Here is a 12,303-nt window from a genome sequence, read left to right as displayed (position 1 = left end):
CTAATCCAAACTCTTCGGCCTCGACCACCTTCTCGTGTGAATACGAGGATGCGGGTTACCTAACCATGGCTACTCCTCATAATGGACGTTGTACTAGGTTAGTGCCTAGGCAATATGATATCATGGTGGAGCATTGATATCTACCAACTTGTTAGGGCCGTGTATGCTTTGTTTTGCATCAATCTAATGTCATGTTTAAAATTCTTTGTAGCAACAATGAGAACGAACCATCGACTATGCATGCTTAGACTAGCATATCAAAGCCACCACTGAGCAAGCTAATGAATTGTCTCTATTTCTTTTTAAAGCAACATTAAGGGGATTTACACACACTTCCTTGGCCCATGTAAAATTGAGTAAAAATTGGGAAGATCTCTCCTGCCAAAGTTCATGGACGGAGACATTGTCCAACTACGTAAAATCCAGGAAAAGTGGTAGGAATCCAAAAAAAAATGGAGGCATCTCCTCCACCCAATTTCATTTTTTCTTGCCCACCCATAAATTTGGAAAAGCCTTGCAAGATAGGAATATATGTGTAAACCCCCTAATTAACAAGGAGTATGTAATTTCCAAAAACAATGTAACACCAAAAGTCTTATTTTTTCAATATGAGATCTCATTGACTAGGCTAGCAAGTCATGACTCATCAATAAAGGGGTTAACGAACTCTCAAATTTCTTCATCTCCATGCCTTTGTAAACGTGTTACGCATGACGGTACAACATTCTGGTTAAACTCAAAAATTCCAAGGTTTATTTGGAAGGTCCAATTGCGTATTTTTATTAGCACCCTTACAAAAGCCCGTGGGAAACTAGCACGTGCGACTTGCAAAAATCGCCAGTTTATGCAGGGCTTTACTTCACATTTCGACGCCCTCCGCTTTTTCATTAGCCCTAACGCGTTTGCCCAGCTGTGCGACAAGATAGCAAGGTCGGATTGGAGTAGTTAGGGTTTGACAGGCTGCATCCCAAGCCTTACGCAGTATCTCAGCTCTTTACATTAGTAGGATTCGACAGGAGCAAGCAGCGCGTAAGGAATTAGGGTTTCGGCAGACGGAACAACAGGGCTCGACGGAAAGTAGGGTTCCCGAACCAGCTCTGAAAGAAAAGAGCCATGCGGACGTTCTCAGGGGACTATTCGTTGATGGGAAGCTGAGGGGTCTCCTTTGTGCCAATGGATCTGCCGCTACTCCTGCAGAGGCTAGCATCTTCTACTACATTGCTCCAAGCTTGAAGGCAACGATGAGTTTGACTAGGCTCAATGTCAAATGGTGCGTAGGATTTTCCCTATACTTCGCTGTGGTCATCTCCCCAGCAAGCTTTGCTTAACTGTCGTAATGGTGGTTTTGGGCTGCAGGTACGATGCTTTTTTTCTTTCCATGCTTGCCATCAGCGCGTATCCTTTTTCGTTGAAGTATATTGCTTGTTATGAACATAGAACTGTTGACATTGTAAATATTTGCATGTCTAGACTCATAGGACGTTCGCCATTGAGCATGCCAATGCAGATAGAAATACTGCCAGTGACTGTCAGACTCATTCCAATGCACTTAGGTTGATGCCAATGCACACACCTGCACGTAGGACTTTTGCTGGTAAGCATAGAAGACATGCCTAACGTTGCGAGTAAGCTTAGGAATGTTTCTAATGTGCATGTATGAGTCTTGTTAGTGGATTTTAGCTGTTTGTGTGTGCATGCAAATGTCTTTGTTAATAATAACATATATTTCTGTGCTCATAGGATGCTGTCAATAAGCATAAGTGCATCTGTATGCACACAGGACTATCCCCATTTAATGAAAGGTGGGCATTGTGCACACACACATGGGACTCTTGCCATTGAGCAGAAGGTGCATGTCTGTCCTTGCATAACTGTCCCAAATGATTGCCTTGTATATCCATTCACATCGGACTAAATATAAAATATATGCCTATGCACATCAGAATACTTCAAATTTTTTTAAGTGTGCATAAGATGAATGCCGATTTGCATAGCAGTGAGGATAAGGTTCATGACAATGCACATAAGAATGCCATGATTGGTTGTAACATGCATGCCTATGCATTTGGAATCAGGGGGATTGCTGGTGACATAAGATGCATGCCTATAATATGCCTATACATACTACTGTGCATGATACGTCTGCCTAGACACTTTTTTTCTTCAGTGAGTGGAAGAGTGGTCTTGTCTACACACTATTGAGCATGTGATCTTGCAAATGGACAGAGCAATGTTTAGACTCCAATGTATGCATATAAGCTTGTGATGTGGCCAATGAACGTAGCAATGTTCACCACTCCAATGCATGCCAATGTGCCAAATTCCACTCAACTCCCCTTTTCAAGGATGAGTCATTCCAGTCCCTGCTTGAGCAGTAACATATGTTTTATGCCAAGAATTGAGTAGAGAACATTATACACAGTGACAATGCACCAATTCATGTTCAGATGCTGGTGACATAAGATGCATGCCTATAATATGCCTATACATACTACTGTGCATGATACGTATGCCTAGACACTTTTTTTCTTCAGTGAGTGGAAGAGTGGTCTTGTCTACACACTATTGAGCATGTGATCTTGCAAATGGACAGAGCAATTTTTAGACTCCAATGTATGCCTATAAGCTTGTGATGTGGCCAATGAACGTAGCAATGTTCACCACTCCAATGCATGCCCATACGCTTGTGATGCGTGCCAAATTCCAATCAACTCCCCTTTTCAAGGATGAGTCATTCCAGTCCCTGCTTGAGCAACTACGTATGTTTTGTGCCAAAAATTGAGTAGAGAACATTATACACAGTGACAATGCACCAATTCACGTTGATGTCAGAATTATACCTTTTCTCTCTTGTCATGCCAAGGAGAGCCTCTCCTTCACTTGTTCACAAAACAGCGGGACATTTTTGCCCATGAACTACGGTCTGCTTCCTGTTTCTCCATCCTTAATAGCTTATTTGTTAGAGCCCCTTTACTGTGGTCTTTGGCTACTTGTCTTGACAATCTGGTGTTCTTGTTCAAATCCTTTACCCCCTGAGCAGAGTAGTTGTCTCCATCAATTGGAAACGATACGGGCTTTGCGCATATCCACTGCGCATTTGGATTGTGGTGAGATTCTTGTGTTGCTTTTTATTTCTGGCTCGCCTCTTAAGCTAGTTTTTCAGAAGGCATGAAATGGGGATTGCGGCGCAATGTGATGCTTGTGTTGTAATACATGTGCAGGTTGATTATGCTACAATCTTTTCTCTCCGCATCCTTATGTTCGTTGATAATGGGCTTGCAGCAGGGTTATGGCCGTAAGTGTGAATTTGCTATGTCTGTTATTTGTATTTTTCAAGAGGAGGATGTTTTTTTGATACTGCCAAGTGCAATGACTGTGCAATATGCTTTGTTTTGAATCTTTATGAGATGAAAATGCGTGGCTGTAAACTATCATCTTTTGACCATCCTCCCCTTAACATTTGGGATTGGGCTAGAATGAAGGTTATGCCAAGGAAGGGGATGCATCACAGGAGTAGGGGAAGGAGACCTCAGACAAGTCAACTCAGAGGAGCAATGCCACCACTGTGTGGGTGCAGACGTATGCAAGGAACAAAAGAGCACATGTTTCATTAGACGCACCGCTGACACGATTGTCAGGGTCAACTACATGCAAAAGTGAAAGTACACAGAGCAGAGTATGAGAGGAAAGGGTAATGATAGTGGACGATGTGATTCTTGGAATCTAATCTAATCAATATTGTTGAATGAATGAAAGTTAACAATTTAATTGTACTGAATCTGCAAAGAACCAGAATCTTTATCAAGCTCAAAGAGCAAGGATGTATGGCAAGAACACTTTCTGATGTCCTCTCCTATCCAATCTTATCTAATTAATATTGTTGAATGGTATGAAAGTTGACAATTAACCATTAATTGTATGGAATAACTATAAGCTTTATCAAGCTCAAAGAGCCAGGATGAATGGCAAGAAACTTTCTGAAGTTTTCTCCTAGATACTCAAATCTGGTGTCAACTGATCTGTTAAAATGCCATTGTCAGGGCTAAATCAGCTCCTCTTCTAGGTTGATCTTCTCTCCTTTGGTTGGTACATTCAAAAGGCTGTGTAGAATAGGGAGAGAGGGGTTGTATTTTGCAGACATTGAAAAAGTAGGCCCATGTGCTGATTTGTGTTGTGCACTAATTGCATTTACATTTGCACTATTCAGGTAGGTGGCCTATTGTTGCTCAATCCAGGTGCCTGGTAAGGTTGATTTGTTTAAAGTGCAAGTAATTGACAGAGATAAGGAGCAGTGTAACTTGGAATAATATCACATGCACACATATATACTTAATTACTACTGCTCTTCGATTGCTCGCATCATTTGTTGGAACATCTCCGGTACACTCAGGCTTGATGCCCTAGATGACTGCCCGGTGCACTTTGGTCCCAAGGTTGTCGTTCTCGCTTTTCGTCGTAGCTCGCCATGGTAGGAAAATGCACTTCCTTTCCGAAGCGCAATCTGACCATCCAATATGTGTGTGGGAGGCTTCTGGAGGCTAAAAACCGACCGTCCTTCGAGGGACGAGCCACACCAAAAAGGAGTGGTCCACCGGAGTCTAGAAACCAACCACACACGAGTTTTTTTTTTTGGGTTTTTTTTGGGCTGAATCTTCACACTTGAAGAAGGCTCTGATGCCAATGTAACAGGCGGAAGCTTCGTGGTCGAATCGGTAACTTCAATGCTCAGAACATAACGCACAAAACTGAAGTAGATGTGCAGAAGAGAGGAAGAGAGAGAGAGAGAGAGAGAGAGAGAGAGAGAGAGGGAGAAGAGGACACAATATTGGCCCTCTGTAGGGCCCCCACCACGAATGGTGTATTTGCTTTATTAGGATGATGCAAATCAGGAAAGTAAAGACTAAACCTTGACCTTCTATGCTGAGGTAAACGTCTGTCCTTGACCTTCAGCTTTCACCCTTGCGTTAGCTTATCCCTTGGCTGTTCGGGCCCTTGAGATGCTTAAGCACTTTGTGAATGATGAGATAAATGATTGAAAACGAGGTTGGGCTTTTTATACTCTCTCATGTACCTAGTCGGCCAACACACACAAGTCGGCTGGCAGCAAATCTCTCCATGACTTGAATAATAATGCATTTAATGCCTATTAAAGCGTGGTTTCACACCTTTCTCTAGGTTGGCCATCCGCGCATTCGTGTTGGGTTGCTGGGCAGCGTGTGGGGGCTGTTCCACACATGGCCGACATGCAACATAGGTCTTGGTGCCGTGTCGGCTGCTTGGCCAGAGCCCCTAGGGCTGGCTGACAACCCTTCCAGCCCTAGCCATGGTTGGTGGGCACAGCCTGGGCCCTCTTGGCCCCTTGGGGTTGGTTCTATACCTTCCCCATGCCCAATGCAATAGTTCTAAACTCTGATCTGGGGTAGCTGTATGGGCTGGCCCCTGCTCTACATGCAAACCTACATGCCTACAAAGGTCTGGTATCCAGTTGTAAACCAGATACACATAACATCTGACAACATTCCAGAGGGAGACTCACAGCACGGATTGGCACTGCCTCATGTGGAGGACAATGCATACCTGACGAGTGGAACCCTGTGTAATCGCTCCCTATAGGAGGCCTGGCAAATTGGAAGATAAAATACACATATTTTAGATCACTTAACCAATTCAAACAATGGACAATACTTGCAACATTAAAATTGAAAATAACAAAGAACACTTGACACCATCATTGGGGCCGGAAAGACCCCCCTCCCTCCCCCCCCCCCCTCAATACAGTTATATTTCTTGGAGTATTTATATGTACAAGTGTTCACGGGTCCTAGGCTAGATTTCTCCATAACAAGGAGTGAGTAGAACTAGTAAACAATAAGATTTTGTCGGTGAAGAATCAGTTGTCGGAGTAGATCAAGTCACAGGTAGTCTCCCACCTTCATTGGGTGAACACCTGCCCTCATTGGTCTTCCGGGACTGTGTACCAACAGGCATGCCCGTAGTAACGCCTAAACACCGCGGAGGGAGTAATACTTGGTGCTCTCGAGTCAGCTTTGCTCCTAGTTTTTCTCATATCCCAAATGACCTTCACTGGCTCCTCAAAATGTGAGGGCGCGGTCAAGTTAATCATGGGAAAAGTCACCATCTTGGTAGTCTTATTCAATATAGGCATCGGGGGTGATATTTTACCCGACTAGACTTGTGAAAATAACATTAAAGTTTAATAATAAATGAATTTGAAAATACAGAAATAAGTACCTGACAAAGATTCAAATTCAATCCTTAGGAGAGAAGCTCATCCCCTTTTTAATACACTCCAAAATTGTAGGCGGGTACAAGGACTGCAGGTACAGCCGTGTACAGTGCAGTAACTAATATAGCTCTATAGGTGGGTGCTAGCAACAATAGAATCTGGGCAGTAGTTGGTACAAGAGGTACAATCTGGTATTGAAACATGTACAGTTGGATACAAGTTGTAGGACAGAGGCAGGTACAAGCTGCAAGCACAGTCACATACCGAACAGCAGAACAGTCGGGTATAAACTGCAAGACAGAGGCGGGTACAAGCTGCAGGTACAAAGTCGGGTACAAGTTGCAGGTGCAAAGGCAGGTACAAGCTGCAGTACAAAGGCGGGTACATGCTGTAGGTACAGCGGCGGGTACTTTCCATCAACCACCCTCCCACCAACCATCCATGTGTGGGGAAACAGTTTTTTTCCATGCAATACTAGTTATAAATATTATTATTAAGCTTTAATAATGTCGGGCACCCACATTAAAGCAAATGTCCAGCCAATGTTTTAAATGTGTGAACACCCAACCTTATAAACATTAAGGTTGACATTACTTAAGGGATTTTACATTGAAAAGGTCAAAAAGGGTAATACTTACCACCTGTTCACACGCCACACTAACTCATGAGCAGACAGCACACCTACGGTACATTGGGGGCGTCCCCGTCCAGTGTACTGGCACGACATAGCAAGCAAACACATGAAAACAAGTCATGCAAAAATAAGTTTATGCATGCAAGCATAAATGCATGTGTACATGTAATGGATGAAATCTCCCTTTCATGAAACTTATACAACGATTTCTTGTCGGGTACAAAATTGGCGCGACAGAAATGTGAAGTCTTGGTTTTCCTATGGAGTGACAGTCCCATAGGCAAAACACAAGTCGTGGCATGGGCCTTCCTATGGAGTGGTAATCCCATAGACAAGGTTGGCACAAATATCACAGTCCTACCATGGAGTGACAGTCTCATGGATAAGATGCAATCTTGGTCATACACGGGTGGCAGCAAACAGACTCCCGTCCATATGGCACAATATTGGTCACACGGGTGGCACAAAATTGGTTGCCGTCCATGTGACACCAAATGACTGATCCTTTCACATGAGGCACTGGCTTGGCCACATGTGAACGTGGTACAAATCTGGCTGCTCTATGCCCATAGAAGTTGCTCCAGAAATGGAGATGGACCAAATGGTGACATCCCCCCGGCGTCTGAACAGTTGACCTCAATTGAAAAGCCTTAAGATATACCTACAAAAGTTGGGGGTAGTCAACAAAGTAATCCTCATCTACCCACTTTGCATCAATGGAAGAGTTTTCTATGTGTGGTAGCTTTCTCTCCTTGTGAAAAACAATGTGCCCTGGCTGGGGAATCTCGTCAAGCTCATCAATCTCGGGTGGATTTTTTGTGACAGGCTTTTCCGGATCTGGCCCCACATACTTCTGCAAAGACTCACATGAAAAGCATTGTGAATCTTCCAATGGTTGGGTAAAGCAAGCTTGTAGGACACTTCATTGATCTTTTCAATCACTTTGAAGGGTCCATAATATTGAGTAGAAAGCTTTGGATATGATCCCTCTCGTCTTGGTCTCTTCCGAAGCCTAGCTTTCTCAAATTTCAGCAATATCTTATCACCTTTCTTGATTTGCATGTCCTTCTATGCATGTCGGCAGCCTTCTTATGCTTGTCTTGTGACCTTGCAATGGCTGTTTGCACTTAAGCAAAGTCTGCATCCAAGTCACGCACATACTCATCGGGTGCAAAAATCTCATCCTTTGTACAAAGGATGGGTTGTAAGATCACTCTGCCATAAATAATCTCAAACAGGGTCTTTCCCGTGGAGGCATGTACTGTGGTACTGTAGGCAAACTCTACAAGTGGAAGATACTTCTCCTAGGTACATTTTTGATTTGCCACATAACACTTAAACAAATCCAATATAGTAGAATTTGCAGTCTCACTTTGATCATCTGTTTGGGGGTGATTAGCAGATGAGAACTCAAGCTTACTGCCCATGTTATCAAATAAAGCTCTCCAAAAGAGGGTCGTAGTCCTGGGATCTCTATCCCCAACATAGTCACAAGGGACAGGGGACGGGGACGGGGACGGGGGACGGGGGACGGCCATATGTAGGGAACGGGACGGGGGTAGGAACGGCACTTAAAAATTACTTTGTCAGTACCACCCACTCGCCTATACAGGCAAAGCTTGCATGTCCATGGCTGTGCACCACCTCCATGAGGGGATGGGGTGTGATTGACCTCATCCCACCATGTCCATCCCGTCGTCCTTCTACGGGTAGTTGGAACTTGAAAAGCCACTGTCACGAGGAGGATGCCATGGATGATGGATGCCTCCTTGTCACTTGATAGCTTGAGAGAGAGAGAGAGAGAGAGAGAGAGAGAGAGAGTGAGTGAGGCTTGAGCCTTGAAAGTTAAGGGAGAACTTGAGTGTGAGGATGGGTGGGTGTGTGTGTGTGAGGGAGAGTGTGTGTCTTGAGAGGCTACAGCTTGCTTGTGTGAGAGCTTGAAACTTGAGACCTTGGCCCTTGAGGCTTGCCGCTTGAGGGAGAGAGAGTGTGTGTGTGTGTGAAGCTAATGCTTGAAGTGTGAGAGGGAGTGTGTGTGTGTGTGTGTGTCTTCTTATAGGGAGGGAGGCAAGAGAGAGGCCAAGGCCCAAAGCCTCAAAGGCTCAAGGCCTATGGGCCAAGGCTAAAAGCCCATGAAAAGCCCCTCCCAAACGGCCAAAAAAAAAGGTAAAAAATGTGACCATTGCCCAAACAGTAACCTGCAGGCGTTCCCATGTAGTCGTCCCCCACAACCGTCTCCTCTTGGATCCGTCCCCGGAACGCCGTCCCTTGTGAGGGACGCCCAGCTAGGGACGTCTGTCCGTCCCCGTCCCACAGTGTTCCCGGGACGGCGTCCCCTCGTTCCAAGGGTCCGTCCCCTCCGTCCCCTGTGACTATGATCCCCAACAATGGACTTAGGCATACCATGATGCTTGAATATGTGAGCAAGGAAAAGCTTCACCGTATAATGAACTTTAATGGTTTTCTTGACGAGCAAAAAGTGAGCTTGTTTGCCAAACCTGTCAACTATGGTCCAAATAGCATCATTCCCATGCTGGGATCTAGGCAAATCCATAATGAAGTCCATAGTAATGCTTTCCCATGGCTGCGAGGGAGTAGGCAATGGCTGAAGCAAACCTCGAGGCTTTTGCCTATCAAATTTTACCTTTTGACAGGTAATACATGCGCATACATAAGCCTCAATGTCTTTACGCATGCTTGGACAAAAGAAATATCTTTCTATCATGCGTATCGTAGGTAAAATACCTCTATGACTAGCATAAGGTGGAAGTGACATTTCTCCATAACCTTTGGACGCATATCCTTCACCACACATAGACAGTTATCCTTCATGAGATAACCCTCTTTGATCACATAAGAGGCATGCGAGTGACCAGCCATCAAATCAGTCCATATATGGGAAAAATTAGCATCCAAATGATGCAAATCACGTATGGTAGATAAGTCTCCATGAGAGGCCATTGAAACTGCAGCTATATAAGGCTTCTTGGACAAAGTATCTGCCACTAGATTCTTCTTTCCAGGAGTATGTACAATCTGAAAATGAAACATGGAAAGAAAGTTTGCCATTCTCATTTGCTTCTTTGAGAGCTCTGTTTGAGATAGAAAGTACCTCAAGCTTTGGTGATCTGTCTTGACTCTTGACTACAAATTCAGTCCCAAGAAGATAATGTTCCCATATCTTTAAGGCATGAATTACAGCCAAGAGCTCTTTTTTATAAATGTCCATATGGGTCTCGGCATCATGCAATCAACGGCTCTCATAAGCAACTGCATGATCCTCTTGATTTAGGATAGCTTCTATACAATTTCCACATGCATAACATTCCACTGTGTGGCTTTTGCAAGTCGGGAACAATCAAAACGGACCCACAAATGATAGCATTTTTGAGTTGCAAGAAGGCATCTTGCTCATTCGAAGTCCATTGGAAGGTGGCTTTCTTCTTTGTAAGATCATGCAAAGGTGAGTCAATCTTAGCGAAATTCCTTATGAATCGCCTATAGTATGAACATAACCCAAGAAAGCTACGCACTTGATGCACATTTTGCAACTCTAGCCAATTCCGAATGGTTTCAATCTTAGCAGGATTCATTCTTACACCTTCTTTGGATACGATATGTCCCAAATAGTGTATCTCTGAGAGGAAAAACTCACTTTTCTTAGCATTTATGAAGAGTATTTATGAAGAGTTTATGCTTTCACAACACTTCAAACACTGTAGCCAAATGAGTCTTATGCTCCTCCTCATTCTTGTAGAAAACCAAGATATCATCAAAGAATATACCTGTGAATTTACGATGGGGTCGAAATATTATCCATCATACGATTGAAAGTTGCCGGTGCATTGGTAAGGCCAAAAAGCATCACCAAAAACTCATACAATCTGAAAGCTGTCTTGAATGCGGTTTTATGGACATCCTGGGGTACCACATGAATCTGGTGATAGCTACTCTTCAAATCTATACGACCGAAACAAGCCGAGTCATCAAGCTTATCCAAGATGTCATCTATGCGTGGGATTGGGAACCTGTTCTTGATGGTGAGCTTGTTTAGAGCTCGATAATCGGCACACATGCGGAAAGATTTATCCTTCTTTTGCACAAGAAGCACAAGAGAACAAAAGGGTGAGGAGCTTGGTTGAACCAAACTCTTCTCTAAAAGCTCATTAATCTGCCCTATGATCTCCTCTTGTTGTGCGGCACTCACATGATATGCGGGTTTGTTAGGTGGGGAACTACCTGGCACAAGATCTATGTGATGATCCTCGGGTCTCTCAGGAGGCAGCTCTGCTGGCAATGCATCGGCAAAACAATTTTTATAAGCATTAAGAAAATTCAGCCTTTCTTGAGTCAATACATCCACATTTACATTACTTTGTTTAATTTTGTCACGAATAAAATGCGAAAAGACTCTTTTTCATTGCCTTATTAATTTGGATGTGAGATACAACTAGGATAGAATCCCCTTCTTTGCCAGCATCAATGTATTGCATTCGGCCTTTATGCATAAAGGTGATCCTGTTAGTTTTATATTCTTTGCGAGGCGCAAGCCTATGATGCCAAGGCTTGCCAAGCAATACATCACATCCATTGAGAGGGGCAATCAAGAAATGCTCATGATCCAAATAACCCTATATATGTATGCGCAACTTGCCAATAAGAGAAGTGACCTGCACCTCTTTGCCAACAAAAGCAACCTCTGTCTCAATATGGGGTCCCATGTCCCCAATCTCTATGCCCAAGTCTCTATGCCCAAGGCGGCTCTTATCTGTGTAGAGATGAAGTTATCTGTTGCACAATCATCAAACATGAATAAGGCAAGCTGATCCTTGATTTGTCCCCAAGCTTTGCATACCACTCTTTCTTTGCCATCATGCTCAGTGTGACCCTGCACATTGGGAATTGTTAGACATCATCTCCTTCTTGCTAGCAGGCTTCATGTTTAGTGTCCTATTTTAGCCTCTAGGACTGACCATGTTAGCTAGAGGGGCTAGTCATCCCTCACATATTTTTCTCCTATTTTATCCCCATTTTTATGATGTCTTGGATATTTATTCTAGTCTTGGACATTTATCCCAATCATGTGGATGCTAGTCGGCTGCCTACTTTTGGGCATATATATAGCTAGCTTGCTCCCTTATTATTCACTGCTTGCTTAGCATTGTTTGTTGCGGGCCCTCATATACAAGGTTTTCTCCCCTCTTGCTCGGGACATGTATTCTTTTTGATGATGATATTGAGAGCAGGTTCTCACCTGTGTTTCCTCTCCATCTCTCTCTCTCACTCTCTCTCCTGTGTTTCTACTCTCCCTTCTTCCGCTGCACATTCGATCATGGTATCAGAGTGCCGGTGATCTATAGTGTTGGATGCTCCCTCTCCCTCTTGGGTGTGTTTTTTTGCACATGGACAGATCTGCGTTTTT

The 12,303-nt window shown here is 43.8% G+C and overlaps 1 protein-coding gene across 2 annotated transcripts in view; it reads left to right on the top strand.

Moving 5' to 3' along the window:
- Window positions 1–758: 758 nt before the first annotated feature.
- LOC147621960 (E3 ubiquitin-protein ligase SIS3-like) overlaps window positions 759–12,303 on the top strand; it is a 75,145-nt gene continuing 63,600 nt past the window's right edge. Inside the window, exons 1-4 of one of the 2 annotated variants that reach the window (XM_086822978.1) lie at window positions 759–1,270; window positions 1,357–1,395; window positions 3,041–3,107; window positions 3,222–3,295. In XM_086822978.1, coding sequence (XP_086679104.1) covers window positions 1,242–1,270; window positions 1,357–1,395; window positions 3,041–3,107; window positions 3,222–3,295 — 209 coding nt within the window. In that variant the 5' untranslated portion in view covers window positions 759–1,241. Of the gene's footprint in view, window positions 1,271–1,356; window positions 1,396–3,040; window positions 3,108–3,221; window positions 3,296–3,378; window positions 3,692–12,303 lie in introns of those variants that run through there. The other variant, XM_086822979.1, reaches the window with a different exon arrangement.

Source organism: Cibotium barometz, chromosome 29 (genome assembly GCF_041138505.1).
Source record: "Cibotium barometz isolate CiBa-2024 chromosome 29, ASM4113850v1, whole genome shotgun sequence".
In the NCBI taxonomy this organism is placed as follows: domain Eukaryota; kingdom Viridiplantae; phylum Streptophyta; class Polypodiopsida; order Cyatheales; family Cibotiaceae; genus Cibotium; species Cibotium barometz.
This window is presented reverse-complemented; position numbering and strand designations above follow the sequence as displayed.